The sequence below is a fragment of the Amblyomma americanum genome, chromosome 10 (genome assembly GCF_052857255.1).
Source record: "Amblyomma americanum isolate KBUSLIRL-KWMA chromosome 10, ASM5285725v1, whole genome shotgun sequence".
NCBI classification, from domain to species: Eukaryota; Metazoa; Arthropoda; class Arachnida; order Ixodida; family Ixodidae; genus Amblyomma; species Amblyomma americanum.
Window position 1 is genome coordinate 42158471 of NC_135506.1, and position 22699 is coordinate 42181169.

General features: G+C 45.5%; 1 protein-coding gene and 1 long non-coding RNA gene across 2 annotated transcripts; both read right to left on the reverse strand.

Moving 5' to 3' along the window:
* Nucleotides 1-296: 296 nt before the first annotated feature.
* On the reverse strand, nucleotides 297-11172 carry LOC144108218 (endothelin-converting enzyme 2-like). Its single transcript, XM_077641496.1, has 7 exons — nucleotides 10837-11172; nucleotides 9132-9383; nucleotides 7465-7713; nucleotides 6643-6867; nucleotides 5841-5999; nucleotides 4116-4601; nucleotides 297-467 (listed from the first exon to the last, which is right to left on the reverse strand). Exons 1-7 carry the CDS (start codon nucleotides 11170-11172, stop codon nucleotides 297-299), a joined length of 1878 nt encoding a protein of 625 aa, XP_077497622.1.
* Nucleotides 11173-13754: 2582 nt separating this feature from the next.
* Nucleotides 13755-22351, reverse strand: LOC144106862 (uncharacterized). Its single transcript, XR_013309140.1, has 3 exons — nucleotides 22227-22351; nucleotides 18788-18887; nucleotides 13755-13849 (listed from the first exon to the last, which is right to left on the reverse strand). It is a non-coding gene; the product is annotated as an uncharacterized LOC144106862 (long non-coding RNA).
* Nucleotides 22352-22699: the final 348 nt, after the last annotated feature.

Sequence of the window (22699 nt, forward strand, 5' to 3'; positions counted from 1 at the left end):
AGCACAGTAGCGTTTTCTCACAAACGCTTTACAAGTTCTCTGTGCTATTCCACAATGAGCAGAACAACGCCTAGATGCAAATGTGTATAGTAGGCAACCGTTCAAATAAAGCAGGGCACTAGCTATGGCTGACATCAGCAATATCAGGAAACAGCTGAGAACAAGCGAAGGTAGTGGCTTCGCGCTGTCAATTTAAAGAAGTCCTACTTAGATGTGCACACAGGTTTCACAAAGAAAACGGATTACTTAAGCGCAGCAAGATCTTAAGCATTGCTCTCGGTGTGAAGGGGTGCGGGTCATTCAAAGTAGGTGCACCTCCTCTCCGGGTTCATGGGTGAGCCACTGGGACAATGCAAGGCCCGAGCGAAAGGCGATAGGTTGCTGACCGCCTTGTTGCAGTCTCCTCCCAGACTGCCGGCAGAGCCCCTGCGGCCGCACATGCTGAAGCACGCCGTGATGAAGAACACCTGCGTGTGACAAAGGAAACTTGTCAAAGAAGGGACGTGGATATCTGCGGCTAGATCAAACCGGCATCCATTTTCGACCAGTGATTATGAAGTTGATTTAAATCGTCACGTTGTCATCAATGTCACGCAGCAAGTGTTGGCGAGAACCTGTAGTAGTGTTTGAATGTTTTGTGCGCTCTTATCCCGAGCAAGAAAGTCGGGATTAAGTCTTGGTTGGGGAAGTCATGTTTTGATCCAAGTCGACTTCAGAAGATAGCCGTTATATTGTGCAATATCGGCACACGTTTAATAACCCAAGATGGCCAAATTATTCTTCAGGTCTGTACTGTGGCGCCCCTTTCTCTCTCTTCGCTCTTTCACACCTTCTACTACCCATTCGCTGACAGTGCGGCTAAAGTGTTCACCGGGAATGAAATAGCCATAGAGAGCATTAAATTCCTCATAAAAAAATTAGTAATATATTCCTGAAGATCGAATATCTACAGCGGCAGCTGCCTGTCGAAGAAGCCTAAATGCAAAAAAACTAAGTGCTTTCAAATGTGAGTGCCCTTTATATTATAGTAGGTCAAATTATATTTAAATTGCAGACTGAATGTAAGCCAGCTACATTCAGAGTCTTTACTTTCATCATGATGAGTATTAGTTTGTGCCTGATCACTAAAAGCTATAAAAAACCTCAAAACGTGCCTTTAAAAAGTCCAAGGTTTTAACGATGCTTTAACACAGACGGGAGAACAACACGCTTTTCGCAGGAGTGGTTCTCTTTGTGCCGATTGTATTATCTGAGCGATTCTTACTGGGTTCTGTCAGATGCCCGTACAGTTCGAAATTTTTACCTGAAAATTCTGCCGTCCTGCAAAAGACATTTAAAGCATTTTTAACACAGTGGACTTTAAAATAAATATAAATAGCTTTATTAGACTTGTGCCTAATTCAATGCGATGTAATCTGATGCGCAAATGTGACAGGCTAACCCTCTTCAATTAAGGAAAATGGTGCTCTTATAATAGGCGGTCTGTTGTATCCCGGCAGCTTAGATTGTTTCAGGCAATAATGCTCTTTCATATGAGAGATCATTCGTCTCAACAGGAAAGGTAACTTCCACACTTGGTTTCACCAAGTTTTTATATAGATGAATAATCTAAGCGATAAATATTGTTGTCAATTAATGCTCAAACTTGCAGTTTTTAAAATTATAAAGTTAAAATCAAGGCACCCTAACCATATGCCATGAGGAAAGCAATAAAGGGAGCAATTAAATGTAAGAATTAGAGGCTGGAGCAGGGGCCTCCGAATTAATTTCTGTCACACGAGAATGATAAAGCGAACTTGCACTGCACAGAGCGTGGAAGACTTTAGGATTTTGCTTCCATCGAAACGCGATTGACGTGGCCGGGATATTTTCCTCGCTCTACGTGGTCATTAACCAAACGCCGTTAATAGCAATGGCGGCGAGTCGATTGGCAGAACTCATCCAAGATGTATTCTATCGTCTGCCATCGCAAGAAAGCAAAGGCGCCGAAAATGTGTAACTATATGCGGACAGATCAAACCTGGGTGCTTTATGTTATGAGTGGCGAGAAGGAGCCGTATGTGTCTCACTCTAGTCGACACTTAAGACGGGAAGGCGTGAAATCAAGTGGCGAAAATTACCTCTGCCACATTCGCCAAAGAAAAAGCAGTGACGCTGAACAACTTCACCTCGCATCCTCCAGCATCATTAGAAGTTTAGTTCCACACATCTCTATATTCGGCCTGTAACAACGGAACGGACCACTATGCATACGATTTATTGCGCCTCACTGTTCGTCAGAGTCACACAGCGGTGTGTCTGCCAACTCTCGTTCTATCCGCTCTCCTTCTTTCGGCAGCCGCCACTCTCCGTTCATCAGTTAGCTAAGTGCGTCCTTTTTCCGCCTTGCGGCACTTAGGTTTGACAGGCACACCGCCGTCGGTTAGATTCAGCAAGTCCTCGGCTTTGTTCTCGAATGATTTCATGGTCGCCATGCATCCGTTCGTGAAGAGGGCTGCTGGCTCGTGACTGCGAACTACTTTTGTCCCGACTCCGTAGGCACGCCTTGCTACGTAGATGGCACTGAGGAGACAGGCTAAACATCGCACATGCCGTTCTGCCCGCTTGCGTGTTCTAAGGACAGCAATTTGCTGCATATTTTAAATTTCGCGTCTTATCATGCTTCAGACAATTTCCGTGGCCTCACTTCCATCCCCAGATGAGTTTCTTCTTGCTTTCCAAACAAATGAACTGCACTCTATGAGTATGTCATGCCCCACAAAGTCATTATCCACTTCCTCCCTTTCTAGCTTCCCCATTAGCATATCAGGTGCTACAGGGACCGGGCCCACCCTGATATGATTTCAAAGGGCACAATTTTCAAAGCACCCAGTTCCTGGCACATGCCTGATTACAAAGGCCTTAAATTTCATTTCCTGATCACCATCAAGTAAGGTCGAGAGGTTTCAATAACGGCGGAATAAACCGATGGTGGTACTTCAAACTCTCTCGAGAAAGTCCTGAATTGGCGGATATCGCATTGAAAGCGGCAAAAGTAGGGCGTGCCTGTTGGTCGGACCAGAGCGGGGAGACGCGCGTGCCACCCGCCTCTCGACGGCGGCGCCGCAGGAACGCATCGTGGGCGATGCGCAGTGCGGGCACCTCCGGGAAGATGTCGTCGCCGGAGGGAAGGCAGCGAGCCCTCTGCGCTGTGTGCTCACGTCACTCGGCCGGCACTCACGAATCGTCGATACGGCCGGACGGATCCACCTGCAATCACAGAGGTCGAGGAGCGCAAGTCGGAAGCTCAGTGCCTCCTTGATGTCACTTCATCAACATTCCCCTTGACAAAGCGGCTACAGCAGCCATGCCTCTGAGAAGTCAGATGCGTGCTTCGTAACCGACCGCGGAAACTTTAATTCGAAAATGCCGATAAAGAACGCCCCTGCAAGATGATTCCAGACGTGCCTTAGGATGAGTTCGATTTCTTCAATGTTGCCTCGAAGCTCCAAGAATATGGCGTTCCAAAGAAGGTGTAAGATCTTTCTGGTGAGGGAACTTTTTCTGCTTTCGAGCAGATTTTAATGGTTGAGACATAACGAACTAGCAGAGGAGTTTATTTAACGCCTTCAAGAAATTACTTAGGATCCGTAAAAATGCCTCCAGTCTGATATGTCCGCATATGGGTGTTTTTTGTAAAAATAGTGACCGAACTGTAGGCCCCAACATTGGTATGGAGAGTGACATATCGGCCAGGCCTGCATTGACGGTACTGAAAGACTGTTTGGCAGGAAAGACAGGAACCGACCGTTGTTGTTCAGAAGAGGAAGCGCAAAGCGTGGACAAGTTTGTTTTACACTCATGGGGTCGAAACTACGTTATAAACGGTACATTATTCTTAGCGCTTAACTATGTGTCGACACTATTTTCGAATTTTATACTCTACAAAGTGTTGACTCTAGCATCCAATCTTCTGGTGTGCCTCTCACCTTAGAAGAGTTTCAATCCAGAACGCCGCCTGTTTTATGACAGTAATATTCATATATCCTACGATACATTTATTATAAGCTAATTATGCAAACATTTCGGTCGTATATATTCGCCGATCTGCAAAGCTTGTGCACTGCACCGCTCACCATGAGCCCTCTGCTGTCCAAAGCCTTGACCAGCTCCTTGGCGAATGTGAATCCCAGGCCACCGTGTGTCATGGCGGGCGTTCCGTAGAGGTAGAACAGTGGCCTTTGCAGCGTCGCCACGGACACGGACACAACGTTGCGGAGGTAGTCGTAGCGGATCAATGGCATGAGGAAGTTCGCTCGCTGCGCCAGCGCTTGAGCGTATTGCGGTTGCTCTGAGAGCTGCCTCAGGCGCTCGTGGCCGTGCACCCAGTAGCGGGCAAGCGACTCCTGTGCGAGACCGAAGCTGCTGTACATCTCGCTGAGGGCACGCCACTTCAGCAGCGAGTCGGGAGGCCACAGAGAGAAGCGAAGCTTGTCCAGCTTCCTCTTGGCGGCGGCGGAAGCGTTGCAACTTAACGAATTCCTACCCGAGGCCACTGTGGCGAACCTTTCCCTGGCCGATTCTGTGATGTCCTCCAGAGTGCGGTCCACAGTAGAGCGGGCCTTTGAAAATTTATGCATTTATAAAAATATTCAATGTTATCGCTACTGAACCAACTCAAAATCCAGTAAACGCACAGTAAGTATGCTACATTCATTTTTCCTCCCGTCAACTGATGAGCGTTACAAAAAATGACAGAATATAGCATTAGATACCTCCTCTCCTCTATAAAACTCCTTCGCAGACACATTCAATAATGTCTCCGGAACCACTTAGTGCGCAGCTAATGTATGTGACAAATGTAAAACGATGCGCAGTACATAAGAAGAAAGTAAATGATCGGTGGTATTTTGACAATTGATTGGCATAACAGGTTGTAACAAACGATTCATATGCATGAACAAAAGGTGGTTTCATGTCATTTTAAGACGTGCAAGAGCTGCGCTCTTCCACGGCTGACAGTGGCATGGTGTGACAGCTTTTATTTAGGAAAATGACCGATAGACGCAACCAAGCCTTTAGTTCCTGCCCAAGAAAACCTCATATGTTAGCATCCAGGATGAATGATGGAAAATACTATGAGTGCCAAGGTAAGTTTTAACAAAAAGAAAAAAAAAAGCCGATAATGTTTTTTACTCTTGTTTGAAGTATCGTTGCTTGCATGGCAAACAGATTTTGTGTTCAACATGCTTGAATCGAAAACCATATTATGTGATTATATACTGCACTGCCAATTTAATACAGGGCATATCAGTTAAGATCTGCCAAAATTTGAACAGTAATGCGCGCTATGAATGTTCGTCAGCGCAGAGCTTTAAGCATTCATGCTAAGATGCCTTTTAGAAGGTTTACAAAGTGTTTGAAATATACTAAAACTAATTATGTTTTAAAAACAAGAAGAAAACAAACATATGCACATTTAATTTAATTACGATATCATTAATAATAAAAATGTTCATTTTAATACCCGCGTCTCCCCTTAAAGGAAGCGTGGAATTTAAAACGCACTCCTTTATGCCGGTTCTTTATTGTGTAAAGCACATTGCAGCTTCGCAGGTGACAGACTCTTCGCCTAAATTAACCCTCACTGCTCCCAGAGTCATTTGCATATCTGATTCATATAGCCAGTGAGGTTACGGATCGTTTCCCGTTCTTTCTCTTAACACAAACTCCAGCCTACCATCTCATATAAGTGAGCATCGGTCACCAAAAATACTCTCAGGTGATTACACAATCCAAATGTGATTACGGTTGCTGGTTTTAAGAATCTCTGCCTTAAGATACAATATCATGACGCTAACCTTTGTCGTGAAGTGTGCTTCCAGGAACAGCAGCCTGATCAGCACGCCGTAGGATGCCTCAGCCTCGGTGGCACAGAAGACCGGCCGATTGCTGATGCCGCGATCGAATTCACCGAATTTGTTCTTTAGCAATTCGATGTTTCCAAGTGGGGCGAACACCTGCGGCACAATACCGGTTCTGCGGCTGCACTCTTCTGTGTTTCAATCTCTTTAAAGCACTAGCTGTTGAAACCCCCAGTTTACCCGATATCTTGTTGTCCCCGTCAAGAATGAAATGACGTCATCACATAGAAATTCACAATGTCACCGGACATATGCGACAAAGAGACACCTGTAAGGAAATCATACCATGCGATATTTTGCATTTCATACAATGATCTGCCCATCAGGTGCGCAACTTTTGCTGCATGCGACTAGTGTGCCCTTGGCACACTAGTCGCATCATTGTCTAGAAGGGCTTGCGAACACGAGTGCGGTGGTGGTAGAAGAGTACGTGCTTCTAATGGCTATGTCACCAAAAGGGCTTTGCAGCTTGCGAAGAGAATATTTCGCCTTTCTGCTTGCAGAGGAAATGTTTGAGGTATACATGTCGTTGTGATTTTTTACATTTTCACTTACAGAAATACCCTATCCTGTAGGCAAAACGATGTGTAGACCTCTTGCAAAATTATGTCCAAACAGATATGTCGCCAGGTGGACGTCAGGTTTGACGGTGTCCTCCTATCTGCTCTTTTGACTCCCCGTGAGCCTGCAGACCAGAAAACTTTGCAACACTGTTTACTTATTTTATGTGACTGAATACCTGCACGAAGAACCACGCGATGTGCCGCGCCATCTCGCGCCGGCTGTACTTGGCGAAGAGCTGGTCGACCGTCGTGAGAAGCGCCGTGTCCTCGACCAGGACGTGGTCGCCAGCACCAAAATCGGGCCACAGCGCCACGTGCGAGCCGATATCGGACAACCACTCGGAGGAGTTGATACTCGGCGTCAGGCGTTCGATCTCCGGGAGAGGGAATTCAGCCGGAGTCTGCGCAAAGGCCCGTCGGGTCAAGGAAATATTATTTCTTAGGGGTTTTGAGTCTGTAGCTGTGAGCTTGCGTCAGGATGCACTGCTGTCGCGCGACATTTCTCTATTTTGTAATGGTGGTATGATGTTTCGGGTATCGAAATAAGCGCACGAAACCAAAATTAGAAACAATTAGAAATAGCCATTTGCACGACGTATTAAATGACTGCTTTGGACACACACCCTGCATGAAAAACAATGGAATGAACCATTAGGAAAGCGTCAGCACTGGATGTTCTGAGCAAGCAGCTACAGAAAAAAACTTTTGATAGATACAACTACATGCCATATAACTACATACATGCGAAGTTTTACGGGCTTGAAACATTACGCAATTAGCCTAGATAGCTCTGTTTTTTTCATGTCACGATATTTTTCGCAGCGTATGTGTGGAAATATTCTTTCTATTCAAATCCAAGAACATACGAGACGTTGAATTTTCGTATTCCTTTCCATCATTTTCTGCACCCGCCTATGAGAATATTAAGAGTTCGTGGTATTTTTCTTGGCCGCTTGCTTTCCTTTTCGTACGTTCACAATTCTTTCTAAATCACCTGCCTTGTTCTTCCGAATCAGCACCTCCATGAAGCGCCCGAGGATATCCGATTCCATTGCCGCTGTCTTCGCGACTTCTTCTTCAGTAGGCGTCGACTCGTTAACGCCAGCAAAGGCCTCGAAGTAGCTCATGTAGTAGTTGTAGTAGACGTGCTCGGCCATCCGGCTCTTATGAAAGTTGGACCAGAACATCATGAAGTTGCCCGAGCGAAGCATCAGCACGTTCCGGTCTCCGCTATGAACCGGCCACACCTGCAGCATATGAGCGTTTTTAAGTTTGGGCCGCGGCAATTGAAACCAAAATGGCACAGACATGTAAGCTGGTAGGCTGGTTTCCGAAGTGTATAAAAGTTTCGGTTAGCTGTACTAGTTAAACACTAATCACAGCTCACACCGTCGTAAAGGCCTCCCAATGGCTAAAGTCGTCACCGAGAAAGAGTTTGTGACCGCTTCATAAAGCAGAGTTGTATGCAATAAAACTATTATTTTTTTTTACACAATACTCAGACATATGTTAAGTTAAACCACAGCATGCACAATTTAATGAGAACGTTTCATTGAAAAATAACTTTAGGAACTTTAGGCACCTGTGTAAACAAAAATGGAGAGCTCTCTTGCACTCCTGAAAGTCTGTGGATTCAGTGAATTCCGTCATAAGAAAAGTCAAATTAATGACTGCTATCAATTGCACAAAATGAGAAGGCTAAGAAAAGGACCCTTGAATTTTATTTCGTGGTTTGCGTCACTTATCGCATCATTTGAATTTGTTTTTGGTTGGAGAAATGAGGCCTGGGATCCAGCTAAAGATACAATTTCTCTTCATAGTGTTATTAAAATGGTGTCAGTTGAATGCACAGTGAAGCACAACAAAACAGAGAAAAGGACAGCACAGTTGTGGTGAGCTATTTCTTTTCATATCCGGTACCAACAAGCCCTAACTACCATTTTATTAAAACGGTAGTTCTTCGTCGTCGGTAACATACGAATGCGGCAGCGCCGGGACCATCAGCAGCATGGTTCGCTTAAAAATTTCACTCACCGCGCAATAAAAAAATGTACCTTCCTGAATTTGTACTGCATATTTCTCTGTAACTTTCGATCACGAAAGGGAAAAAAAAACTAGTGGATAAAGAAAATATTTCGTAAATAGATACTTCTTCGCATAAGCATTTTTATTTGCTGAACCCCACACCCACTACAAGTTGCTAATGAGTCCGTCGATGCTTGACATAGCCAATCATGCGACTGAAATGGCACACATCCGTGGATCATCATTTATTCCAAAATTCTTCCGTTGTCTGACGAAAACCTTACTTGACGAAAGGCTCCTCTTGCGTTTCATGGTGTCTGCTGTAAGCTTTAATTTTACCAATTCATCAAATTAAATACCACATACGCTGCGGCAGATTAGCAGACTTGACATTGAGCTGCTGGATCCCAGGTCACTGTATGATATCCCGGACGCGGCGGCACCATTTAAGTCCTCTAATCAATAAACGTTTGTGTTATTTGCAACCCACTTTAGAGAACGCTCAGCGCTCGAAATTGCCCCGTTTCCACCCCAATGCATCATCTCTCGCTGCCCACGTGGACCTTGGCGACGTGATATGCCACGGACCACTCCAACAAATGCCTCGTGCTGTGAATGCCACAATTTGTGAAAACAACACCTGCACGTGGAACCAGAAAGGCGTCTGCCAGTTGAAGGCCAAGTCCAGGAGAATGCCCAGTGGACTCGCTGTGGCATCGGGCTCTCCGGGCCACGGGATGCGGCGCTCCCGCATGAACTTCTTGAGGTCCGCCATGCCGGTGTCATCAGTGGAACCCATGCGCTCTGCGTCCATGCAGGCTCTGTACATGGCCAGCGCCTTCCTGCCTGCGACTCTCAGTTGGGATCCCTTGCTTAGGAGCGTTTCGAAGCCCTGCAGCGGTGACAAACCGAATGGCTCAAGGATTATGGTTCCACATTGGTACCCTGAAGCTAGCTGAATTATTTTTAACGGAGGATAACTGGACATACCCGTGAAAATGGCCACAATCTCTTTCAGGGTGCTAGCTCCGTTTACTGGTACAGGTTGTCCTTCAAAGGGCATGCCCAAACATTATAGTTCAAGGACTAACTACGGTGCATGTTTGATGTCGCATTAAAAAATTTTATTCCCCTTTCCTTCGAGACTGCCTGGCTACAATTTAATACGCGCCAGATATCAGTCTGCCAGAATAAGCACAGCTCGTCCAGGAGGTTAATGTGAGCGATTGCGAGACACTGAACCCCGATTACAGTGTTTTGTGCGCATTCAGGCTCAGGGAAATCCGCGACACCGAAAGTATTTCGCTCTCCGTACTCCGCTAAATCAAGGTTCACTTGTATAACAAAGGCCAATGGCATTTATTGTGCGTACATCTCAACCGCGCCAGAGAGCGGACGGAAAGCGGATGGCGAATATGTGTGCTTGCGTGTATGTGTGTGGATCGTGGGGACCAAGACACGCGGTCGCAACTACTCACAGTACAGCTGTAAGTGGGAAGAGGGTCGGAAAGCTGAAGCCGAACAGATGGATGGCGTTAGTGGGAAGAGCTGGATGCATGAAAGCGCGACGACCTTTTCAAAGGACGCTGAATCCCCTCGCAGCCATTGCCGCCGAGGCCCGGCTGTTTGCAAGTGAAGATGGTTGACGTTACACCTGGGCCTTCCAAGACATTGACAGGCACACGGTGCCGTTTGCAGGAGTGGCGACGAGGAACAAAACACGGGAGGCGGAGGGGGGGGGGGGGGTTGAGGAACTAAAAGTCTTAGACGAGAGATAGTCGCCAGAGGGAAACAAGAGAGAATGGAAACGGGGATCGAGGCGACAGGCAGAGCTCTGGCCAAGAAGTTGTTTATTCTCAATGATATACACATGAAAATCACTTCAGTTCAGTATTGATAACCGGTTATTTTTCAATAATCAGGCTCGTCTTAATGAGTAGAGAGTAACCGAAAAGTGGGGAGAACCTGCTGTTTAAGGGAATACATTGAAGAATCACTGCGACCCGGCTATACAGTCTTAGCCGTTAGAATCTTGCACGAGTGGTCATATGGGATTGCGCGAGAGATGATTCGTGAATTACGATGTCAGGGAGAGTGACATCATGCTTAAGATTTGTGCGCGGCATTGCTGAAGAATCTTTGAGTCTCAATTAGCGGATGTTTACACCTGTTTATTTTCTTCTCTGTCGAAAACGTTCATTGAAATTTGTCGACTATCAAGCCGACAATATCTTTCCAATGGTCACACTCTAACTGATAAAAAAAGCCTATGAAGCGCTCAAAAACATTACAAGTTGCAAGAATATGCGCTTTAAGGAGATAAGAGATCGCGTTCATGCACGTGCCTTGAACCACGCTTCAACGGCGTCACTTGTGGTGGCCGCGGCGTAGCTGACAAACTGTTTGGACGGGCTCCATGCCGAGCATGCGTAAGCACTGAAGTCCTGGCACGGGTCCACGCTGCCGTTAATGTTTTGGCGCAGGAGTCGTTCGTGGATCACGCAGTCCTCGGTTCGGCAGATCTGCGCTGTCACAATGGCATTGCGGTAACGCGCCAACATGAACAGCCCCAACATAAACGCCACAAATAGACCTGCGCCGATTGCGAACGCCAACCAGGCGCCGTGTGCCTTCAAGTAAAACTGCAAGCCGTGATGGGACGTGTGGGTCGTGGGCCCCATCTGCGGACAGGATAGACAACACATGTGGCATCAACTTGATACCTGGCACAAATACAGTTTTTGTAATATGTAAAGCCTAATGTAATTGCTTGTGTGGCACACTGTGTGACCAGGAACTCACCGCCACCTGTCTAAGTCACTTTAAACTAAGGGGAACTATCGTTTTCATCTTTCCGAAATTCGCACGTCATGGGTGGTAGATTAACCACAATACATGGCTTAGAGGAAAAGCACCTGTTCTCTTCAGTCTTGACGAAGACTGCACCTTCCTCGGTTACAGCAGGTAGTATCTATGGAATCATTTTAAGCGTTGGAAACGTAAACATCAGCAGCTTCAAGTTGCAGGTATACAATGTGCAAACTAACCGCCGCGGTGGCTCAGTAGTTATGGTGCTCGGCTGCTGACCCGAAACACCCGTGTTCTAACCCAGCTGCGGTGGTCTTATTTCAGTGGAGGCGAAATGCTAGAGTTCCGTGCGCTGCAAAATGTCAGAGCTTTTTAAAGAACTCCAGGTGGCCGGAATTATTCAGCAGTCTTTACGACGTCCCTTAGCCTCAGAAGCTTTGGGACGTTAACCCCATAAAACCAAACAAAACAGTGAGAAAAAATACGTGATGCTGTATATGCGCGTCCGAGCAGTGGAATCACGGTTCCTGATTACGGTCGTGATGAAAACAAAATTACCGATTCATGTCTTTCAGGGCATTTTCAAACAGCTAGAAAGAACAAGCTCCGCAAAACCGTCATATATAAACTGTGAAATCTATTCGACAGCTACTCTCTGGTTAATTGGCGATCAGTAAATAATCCTTGGGATAATTGCGGAGAATTCACAGGTTCCTGTATGAAGCTTTCTTAGTCCTTTATTGGCGATAACAGGAAAGTTTAAGTGATGGTGAATCTCGGGTGTTTTAGCGAAAAAGGCGTTCGAAAGTAAATAAATGGTGTTATCAGGGCGAAACTATTGGTATTAGCTACGGTGGGCGCAAGTTTATGTAAATTCACAATTAAGCTTCTAATTTAAACAAATGTCACTCACTGACGTTTACATTATCATATTTGGGCACTGCAGTGCCAAATAGATGTTGGATTTTGTTTTGAAATCACCGGCGTGATTTCATAAATCAACGGTACACCACGAAAGACGCTGTTTACGCGTGTAACGTCTTCTGTGCAATTTTTCGTGGGTTTTGGGGCTGCCTGAAGACCGTCTCATAATACAGAGCTCGTAATCTCAAGCACAGCTGCGCCCACACAAGATTCCTAATCAGAAATATTTCGGGAAAGCTTGATTTTTTTTCCTTGACTAAGCATGCTGCGACTAAACGAACGACATGTTGTGCGCTTTCGTGCCTTGCCTTTGCAATGCACAACTCAATCTAAACCGACCAGTCTGGGTAGGAACAACTTGAATATTATTGCTGTCTTCGTGCCTTGAAAACTCTTGTAGGCGACTATAGAAGTGGTGCGCTCGCATAAGAAAATATGTGTGTGTGTGCCTTTTGTGAGCCTATTAGTGAGCAAATTAGACGGCATGGCAGACTTCTGCTCCCTCAAGAGCACTGAGCCCTGCCTTTGCGTTACACTCTCTGGTCACCTCACACATTTCTGAACGACGATTTTGGCTTAAAATCATTGAAGAGGTCAGCCAAAAGTAGATGTTGTGTGCCAATCTGTTTCATTAACATTGAATGCAAAATAACAAAAGACCCGATGAAGTCACATTCACCAAGGTGACCTGACCTCAAGTTTACTCATTCGTAAACATAGCGCTCATCTACTAGTACACAGAACTGACTGGAGAGAAATCTCTTCATTTAAAGACTACCTGTCTTTCTTTGCATTCTTATCTGTTGAAGAAAAATTTGCTCGACTGAACTCTCTTCGTAGGGGTATTGAACCGGGAGCTGTAGTAATGAACCTTTTTAATACAGTGGTACTTTAATATTGGGTACATGGGCTATGCGGCGTAACCATATTAAAGGGCTCCAAATTACTTTAGACAATTGTGTTAACGTACCCTGACGATGCCACAGCACACGTACCGTATGGCATTTTGCCTCCATCGAAATGCGGTCACCACGGCTGGCTGATCCTTCGGGAGAACGTAATGATTCGAGGGCCTGCCTTTCGTTATTTATTGTTAAGGTAGTGGGAAATACACATTACGATATATGGCCCTCGTTTCCCTTTGCCTTGTAATTTGTTTAGAAACAAATTCATGTTCGAAGCATTACGTGATTGCAATGACTCATTGCTCCAGAGTTCTTTCGACTAATACGCTGAAATGAACATTTCCTCCTTTCTTTTATAAGTATGAGCTGACATACAGCTCGATTGGCTAGTAGGTCTATTCGCATATGACCAAAGGAGGTCTAGAAATGATAGCAACAAATCCCAGGTAGACTGGAACGACACCACAGAATCCCAGCGAGACTGGAACGACGCCACTGAACCCCAGCTGGACAGAAACGACACCACTGAACCCCAATTGGGCTGGTACGACACCATTTAGTCCAAGCTTGACAAGATGTTCCTTACCATGTCTTGAAGCTTGCAGGTGCTCTGCCACAGGGCCTTGGCTTCTTTCATTTCTTCGTCGGGAAGGAGGCAGACTGATTGATCTTCCTCCTTGGCGGCAGGCTCCGCTTGCGGCGTAGGAACATGAGAAGTTCCCTGCGAGAAAAGCATGTTGAACAACTTTGCACGAAAGCTGGTATCCTCCTCCTTAGCTATTACCGCGCCAACTTCCTCCTCAGGACACCTGTGGGCCGCATGCCAGCAATGGCACGTGACGTTCCTTCCGAGTTTTCTGGCTAATATCATCAAAAGGTAAGAAGTTTGCTTGCGCCAAGTTTCATTTTTAAGTCATTTGCCTAAATTAATCGCGAATGTAATAAGCATGCATCTTGTTATATTGTACATACACATGTTTCCTATTTTTTATTTTGGGTGTTAAATGCCAACTACAGAAATTTTCTTTGTCTAGAGTGCTGTTTTGGGCATATTGTGAAACCTGTCGTACCAAAATTGTTCTTCTAAGAAAGTGAGTCGTGTAGTTGCAAACGTTTAAAAAGCTCCGTATCAGACCGCGCATGAACTTGGCAGCTTGTAAAGTAATTACAGAATTTCCCAGTCATGTCTGCCTCAAAGATATCATTAGGTCTCATCCAGTTGGGCGACCTGGGAACGAATGGATTAAGCGCTATATGCATTGCAAGGAATGTCAATGCGCGGCTTGGCATTCATAGATTTGCTGTGGTCTCTTGTCTGTCATGATGTCGGGAGGGATGGGGAAGGGGGGGAGGGGGGGAGTACCATGCCGAAATGCTGCGTAGCCATCGAGAGTGCGAACGCGCTCACTGAATCTGCAGCTTCCATGCGTTTCGAAGTGACGCCACCAATGAAAGTTTCACGACATATGGTGGAGTGTTTTTGTTTTTCTCCTGAAGTGCCGGAGAATAATTTTCCTGGTTGTTTTGCCCTGACTCCGGTCGGAAAGCAATTTCTTGCAACAGCTTCTCCACCAGCGCCAACTATTGTCGGAAACGAAAGGACTGAGACGGTACGTCTACGCGTACGACCACTCGGCCATTACCACCGGTCATCAAGCTACGTGTTCTGACTGATATTCGCGAAGGCAGCCAAGGAGTCAATGTGGGCTGTCTAGCTGAAATACAAAAGCAGGCGAAAGAGTGGCACGTCCAGCCCTCAGAGGAACATGCCAGTAGCTGTGTGCAGAAGATTTACAATTCATCGACCACCGAATAATGATCGATGCCTTCCCAGCGGAACATTTCATGATTACTGCGACGGCGAGGTAGAGTGCAAATTTTTGTAGTAGATATAAATAAAGGCAGTCGAACAATGTTGACCAGAAAACAACGTAGCTGCAGTATTTGTTCATATATTTGGGTTCTTCTTGCAACCTGACACCGTTCGCACACGAGTTTCTTTGTTCTTGCCGGAATGTTTGAAACAAAAACTGCAGGCACAACGCAGCATTCAAATTCGGCTGTTGAATGGAAGTCTAAAGGGAGAAGTAGCTGATCGCTGCGCCACCCTCAGGAGCTCTAGGAGAGTGTGAATCGGATTCCGCACACCTTCATCACACTAAAGAAACTTTTTATGCATATTTGGCCTCAGAGACTATACTGCTCAGTCGTGCCCACATACAGACGATTAAATGAACTTTGTTGAGACCGGACGGTGACATTATGAGTATGATTTCTTATCACCAATCAAAATCTGAAGCTGATTTGCCTACTTACAACTGTCGCTAGGACTGCCTAAATTTGAGCTTATATTTTGCTTTGCAGTGACGAATTACTCAGCAAGTTTCCTACAAGACATGCCCACTGCAACAAAAGGAATGACGACCGGCACGGCGAATTGACAGGAATATTTCACTGCAATATACCTCACAAATCAAACATTTTTAAGCAAAAGAAACGGCGTAAACTTCAGGAAAACGTAATATGCTTCGCTATTGTTCCAATCTCTACAAGTGAACGTGCCTGTTAATAGTTCGCTTCGTCTAGTTTGTTCAATGAGAAAGAAAATGTTAAGCCTTGGTGGGTCAGATTTGTTGGCGGTCTTGGCGGCGTCTTTTCTTTTTTTTTGAGGGGGGGGGGGGATGTATCAATGGCTTCTCATAAAAAAAATTGCAGAACTAGGCTTGTTTTTGTGTCAAAGCTATATTGTAGGCTGTATGAAACACGCTGTTGTGACAATATTAAGGTTGGTATTGAATAGCAAAGTTTTTAAAGGAAGCAAAAATATAGCTACAAAATGGCTTTAGCATTTTTTTGATGTAAATGCGTCCAATAGTGGAAGTGCGTTCTCAGCGTACTTCTGTCAAGAGCACGAACGCTGCAGTCACTGAGCCATATGCAACATAACTTTTGGGAGTCTTGCAGGTATAAGTTAAAACTTATGAGACTAGTAGAGACTTCTTCAACAAAGTTGAAGCAGCCAACAAAAAATTCCTTGAAACCTACAAAGTCACACGCAAACCTACAACTTTTGTGTCCCGCAACTTCAAAGTTAGAACATGCAATCGAGGCGGATTGCCACGGGCTGCTGTGAGGTTCTGACCACGGTGACAGGTAGACAGGTGGTCCAGTGAAAGGACCTATCATTGCAGACGCCTCACGGTCAACTAAATTGTCGACCCGACGTGATGAAACTTGCTAGTTGAGCAAAAGCGCCAACATTGTACGCTTAGCCCTCATTTATAGAGCTAGAAAAAGGACACGATGATACCAACAAGCTTGTTCAGTTTGGTTTGGTCTAATGGGGTTTAATATTGGAAAGCGACGCTGGCTATGAGGGACGCCGTAGTGAAAGGCTCCCGAAACTTCGACCATCAGGGATTCTTTAACGTGCATTGACATCGTGCAGTACACGGGCGTCTAGAATTTCACCTCCATCGAAATTCGACTTCCACAGCTGGGATCGAACCCGCGTCTATCGGGTCCGCAGTTAGTAATTTCTGCCATTACTCCCCGTCATTGTTCGCTTCGACCGCGAGTGCCGCAACGACTACACCATGACAGCTCGTTCTGCAAATGGACGAAACTACTGATCACCTGCTAGAGCAGATAATTGCGTCTTAGCCACTGTGGCAACATTGGGGAGAAGAGCATTAACTGGGCGCCTTGCTGGCCGTCGCCGGACAACCTGCTCATCATACACCACCGCTCCGGCCGAACTATCTAACTGATGTACGAGCCTCGATCGGCCTGCCTGCTATAGAAGGCAGCAACGAATAAGAAACTGCCCTTTGTTCGCCCTTACAACCACGGCTGGAAATCAAATTTGACTCTAGTTACCAACACGCACGGCGTGTTTTACACAAACTATATGTCGCTAACGCGTACCTTTGACCTAAGCCCAAAAAACGATACGACTCCATCGAAGGCCCTCAGGGTTGATGACGGGGTGGGTGCTGGGCGGACAGAGGGTGCCTCGTGAGGTGTACTGGGTGCACTGTTCTTGGCTGGACATGGCGCTGCGTTCATTGAGACGGAAAATGGTGTCGCTGTCGTTGGTGGAGCTATGCATACAGCACCTCAGACTCATGACTCTAACGAATTCCCTCAGCCGAATCGCTTTTGTATTCAGCTGTAAGGACGTCGAACTTGTCTATTTCGTAAGCACTCATACTCTGGTATATCAGCTCGAAAAAGACGAACACCGAAAGGAGAAGACAACCAAAGCTCTACATTGTGCTTATTATCTTCTCTGGATGTACGTGTTTTTCGAGCAGGTTTGACCCGACCTTCAATTTAGCCTACGAAAATCGTGCACTCAGCAGGGCATATGGTGCCCTTCTCATGTATACTATAGGAATGTCAACCGGCGTACGAGATGTGGTCTTAATAATATATGTGTTTAGACTCAGGTATGCTGCCTCAAGGAAGCACAGAAGAAACGAAATGGAGAAACTCCTAAGCACTCTGCTCCGCTGTATCATTAGCATGCAATTGTTTAATTCAATCCTCTAGCGCTGTGGATATGCGAAATGTTGCAGAAACACTGTCGACTATGCGTTTCTCGCATGTGTCGCCCAGATCAATCTTAATATGTACAGTCGGATAAAAAAGTATCTGGAACACGTGTTCCTCAAACAAAGCCGATAGCTCTCATGTTAGCCGGCGGCTGGAGACCAGGCTAGTGAAGATGAGAGAACAAAATTTTGTTCCTTAAAAATCTCCACAATCCGGTTCAGAGACTTTTCTTCCGGACTGTACTAGTTCGTTATGATGGCAAATGTTCTGACGTGCACAACCTTCAAATTCATAAAGCAAGCTGCACTCATACGTGGAACTCCTTGGATGCCCGATATCCTGGGACTAAAAGTTACCACGTTAAACTAGTCTCATCCGTGCCATTGTATTGTTTTAAATAATTAGGATTACTCTCTTCGTACCCTGCATAGCCATGGGCGGAGCCACTCTGCCTGACATAAGAGAACTGGCATAAGAGAGTTTGCGTGGGCATGTTTCTGGGCACCAGCTCTTGTACCGCATGGGCACAGGCTTATGCTGGGCACTCGAAAACTCCTCTGACTTTGTTTACACTTTTTAGAATCTGGAATATGTGACCAAAAAACTGCTGGCACACACAAGGAGAACATGATGCTGATGTTCTTATTTCCTCTTTGTTCACTGAACGCAGACTTAAATAATCATCCTCTCTACGATATTTTACTCACTTCATGTTTGGCATTCTTCTCTGAAACCACGTTTGTTGAAGGTCAACATCTTGCCTGATTATATTAACAAAATTACTAATGATTATGTCAAGGTAATGTAAGCGGCTTATCAATATCAAGAGCGGCTGCCCAAAGTCAGCGTATTTGAATAAGTTCTTTTATGTTCCCCATTGTAACTTCATATGCATATCACGCAAGCAAACTGTAGAGTGGCATAGTAAAGAAACATGACAAATGTAAGCCAAACAGAAGTGGCAGCACGGATTGGTGTTGGAAGAGGCGCACCGGTGCACGAAAAGTAACCGTGTATGTGTTGTAGCGGCGGGTGCCGCTCAAGTACATGAACTGCTAGCAACCAAAACCATCCCGGTCTGTGTACACACGGGTAGGTTCACCTTTAGGCTCCTTTCTCGAGTGTTCGGATTTCGCCGGCCCCCGCACGATGGTCCTGAGGATGTTCGATCCTGGTGTCGTCGTGCCCTTGAAGAGTGCTGCCTGCGAGACAAGCATGTTTGTACCTGGTTGCAATAAATGTAGCCGTGACGGCTCCGTTATTTGGCTGCGCCATTTGGATTTTGATGCTAGAAAAATGCAAAGAGCCTCTCTGTACTGTGCGGTGTTAGTGCACATTAAAGAAACAAGATTTTGAAATTATTGCTATTTTTTGTCTCCCACACTCTACATGATGATTTTAGGCATTAAAATTTAAATACCTGGACATAAATGCAATTGCCCCAGCCGCTGAATTTTTTTTTTCATCTTAAGTACCGATTAGCACTTGAAGACACCAGAAATCTGAAAAGCAAAATCATTTGAATATCTTCACCTGGAAGCGATGAATGACGATTGCATTCGGTCGTTTATGAGAACACGGAGGACGCTTACAGTGTTGTTCATAGTGAACGTCGGCCCTTGGATCTTTGTGGCAGTTGATGTGCGTTGAATAAAATTCAACTAATTGGCCTCGGCCGAATAAAAACTCTTGAAATTTTTGCAACGAAAAACTCTTCTTCGTTATAGCATGATTAGGCCAAGGCAGCCAATTTACATCGGCATTTTCGAAGTAAAATTTAGAAATCAGGATAGAAAACAACCCAAAATTAAAGACAGTACCCATAAAAAACAAACAGTATTTTCGTCTGGGCTGGTTGGCTCATTGCTACAACTGATTAATCCCGTACGAGGTAAGGAGCAAACGAGAAAACAAACAACACAGGGTCCTCCTTATTTCGCGCTTGTTTAATATGTTGTAGCCTAAAAAAAATAAGCAATATTTGTAGCACCCCGTGAATACAAACAAATAGGGCTACAGCTAATTCAATAAACTAAAGAAAACACGCAAGTTATCGCTGGAAAATTTTGAATAAAAACGCAACATTTGTTTCCGGTGTCTCCGGTGGAACCAGCGACGTCCAGACCGAAAGCACTCCTTGATGACCTTTTAAAGTTTAGATCTCTGGCACAAAAGCGCAGTGGACATGACAAATGTTGCAACGAAACTCCTTCCATCTGTGGAAACTTACCGATTTTTTGCACTGGAACGATCACTTGTATGAACGACGGATCAATTTGACATACAGATTGCTAGATGGCATGGAGATATGTCCCCTCTTTCGCGTGTGCGCTGTTATGGTGCTCAGAAGGGGAACAGGCGCGTACCGTCACCTACACCGTTTGCCTCTTACCTCGAGCCCCAAGCGTCCATCCACTGGTGATCCCTACTCGGTTGGCGTGTACAGCTGGCGTGTACAGGGCATCAGAGCTATTTGCGCATGCAATAATCCAGCTCGTGCTACGCGCTGAAGTGTAGAGGCGTCAATATAACCTTTCTTAATGCTCTCTAGCATTTCGCGTCCGCTGGTGTATTTTGGGTTCCGAGAGGCGAATCAGGCTTTAGCGGAACGCGCAGTGCGCAGACAAAAATATTGGAGGGGACACTTAAGCTTCGCCTTGGGGTCATATGTTGCGATAACATAATGGGTAAATTCCCAGGTATGCATAACGTCATTTTCTACTTTACATTCATAGATCCGTGTGAGTCCTGATACCCCTCCTGGCAAAGTGGTGCAGTGGTTAAGCGGTGCGCCACTGTTCTGCGATGGCGGTGTTCCCAGCGGTGGGCCTTTTGTAGTCCAGATTGCTCTTCCGGAGCGACCAATCATTAAGTTAACTCAGACCTGCCACGGTGGGCAGTTTGCTCAGTAATCGGTGCTGAGGCTGTGATGGCGCCGCAAGATGACGTGATTTACGCGACCTCCTGCCTCCTAGGTTACTCTGTTGGGACCACAAGCCAGAGATATGCTCGTTATTTTTCGCTCACAACTCCGACGCCAACACCGGATCTTCTGGAGAACGGGCCACCACAAGTGACCGAAGTCACGAACGAGGAAATTGAGATGCGCGGTGCACCGAAATCGTGAAAACAAGGAAGACGACGCTGGCTGTTCTCTTTCTCGGTGGTGAGAGGAGTGGGGGTGAGGATAGGTGGAGGGGGAATATGAATAAATACTTTCAGGATTGATCGGCTTCACTACATATGAATGCTGAATAGTGCTTTACTGACATTAGAATACTCACACTTTGTCGGAGATAATAAATACAATACCATTCTTACACTGCCACCTTTCTATACTGTCTGCCATCAGAGTAGTCGGTTACATTTCTTTAAAGCAATAAGCGTTGGTCAAACAATCAAGCAGGCACTCCGAACTTGCGTTTCAAGTCACGCAAGGCTGTAGCGAAATGCTATACCTGCCGACAACTCTTCGGATAGGTAATCTGAACGGTCTGGTAATGTCCTCGGCGTTTGCTTGTGCGAAGGAGCACCTTGTATTAGCCTTCCATCGTAATAAGCAAGCCGCGCTTGTAGCAATTTCGTTGCAAGCATACAGCCCTGTTCTTTCTTTTTTATTGCGAAACACTCTGCATTTCTCTATGCTGTGCTAATCAACTGGAAGAAATCAGCAGGCTTTGCAAGGACTGTACTCCTCCGTGGCGGTGGCCTGCTCACGAACCGAAAAAAGAAAGCAGCACGGCATTACAAGGTGCAATGGTAAATAGCATGGCCTCAGAGATCCGTGCTCAAATCGGTCATTACGTAATAGGAATGTGCTTTCGACAAAAGAAAGTATACGGCATACCTGTATTATCGTTTTTTTCTTTCATTGCTTAAATGAATAAGCTTCATAAGTTAAAGAGTCCTCCGTCATCAAAACGCGGTCGTCTGCTGACAGGGTCAACTTCAATTGGTCCCCAAACTATCAATGGGAGATGGAGAGAACTTTTTATATTTGTTCCTTGGCGCAGGCATATGCTCATGATGAAATGAACGAGCAGCTTTCGGATTCTCGTAGTTATTCTGCATTTTAAAAGATCAATTAAAAAAACCTTTGGTTACAATATGCCTTTAGCATGCCGCAACGCACGAGAGATTAATTTTTTTTAAGTAGCACAGTAAGCGAAATAACACAGTCACGTGTCCCCGAAGAACTGGGATTCTTTTGCAACGTTCGATTCATATTCTACATAAACTGAGCAGCGTCCGCATTCTTGCCCAAAAATATTTGATGTCTATAGAATGAAGCACCGATGCCCAACTCTCCATAACAGAGGTAAAGGTAAGAACTAATTCGTGATCCATGACCAAACATTGCAACGCAAAACATAAAAAAACAACCCACAGACAGGTTAAGGCACAAGTTGTCAGGAGTCAGCGTTGTTGTCTCAACTTTTCTAAGTTCCATTCTTTTATGTTGTAATAAAATTCTTCGTCAACTCTCGGTGCAGACTGCAGATTATTACAAACTGAAGCAAAAAAGAACAGGTAGATCTCACGTGAGTCTTTCTAGTACTCTGCCCAGCCGCTGGATGTTCAGCCACAGGTGCCGATGTTGGGACAAATGCCTGTTCTGAAGATGAGCCGCGCCCCAGCCCTGACCCCGAACTCCTCGAAGCGTCCGCTGCCGCAACCGGGAGAACTGGACTCGGTGAGGCCTCTTTCCACGCACCGGCGGCTGCGAAAAGAAGCGTGTAAATAAAGAGCTCCTCCCGAAAAGGGACAGCATTCTATAATTCTCTACAGAAAATAGACTTTGAAAACTGTCAAATTAGTTTTAATTGAATGTATAGACTTTTTAAATAAGAGAACTCTGCCAGTGTTTCACTCGAAAAAGGCTGAACAAGTTTGGTCTTATATGCAGCAACGTTTTTATTTCGTCGATCAAACTGGAAAAATGGTCACACTATTGCAGTTTCGTTGAATGCATGAAAGGCTGATGGAGTGCCTAGCAGCTGCCTACTAAGCCTTG

Bases quoted from the DNA above. Each gene is read 5' to 3' on its own strand.
- LOC144108218 (XM_077641496.1), bottom strand. From the start codon at position 11,172: ATGGGGCCCACGACCCACACGTCCCATCACGGCTTGCAGTTTTACTTG. The intron at 4,602-5,840 runs GTTAGCGTCATG...AAATTTTCAAAG, and splicing joins AAGCACACTTCACGACAAAG to GCCCGCTCTACTGTGGACCG. The intron at 468-4,115 runs GTGAGCGGTGCA...TGTCACACGCAG, and splicing joins TGGACAGCAGAGGGCTCATG to GTGTTCTTCATCACGGCGTG.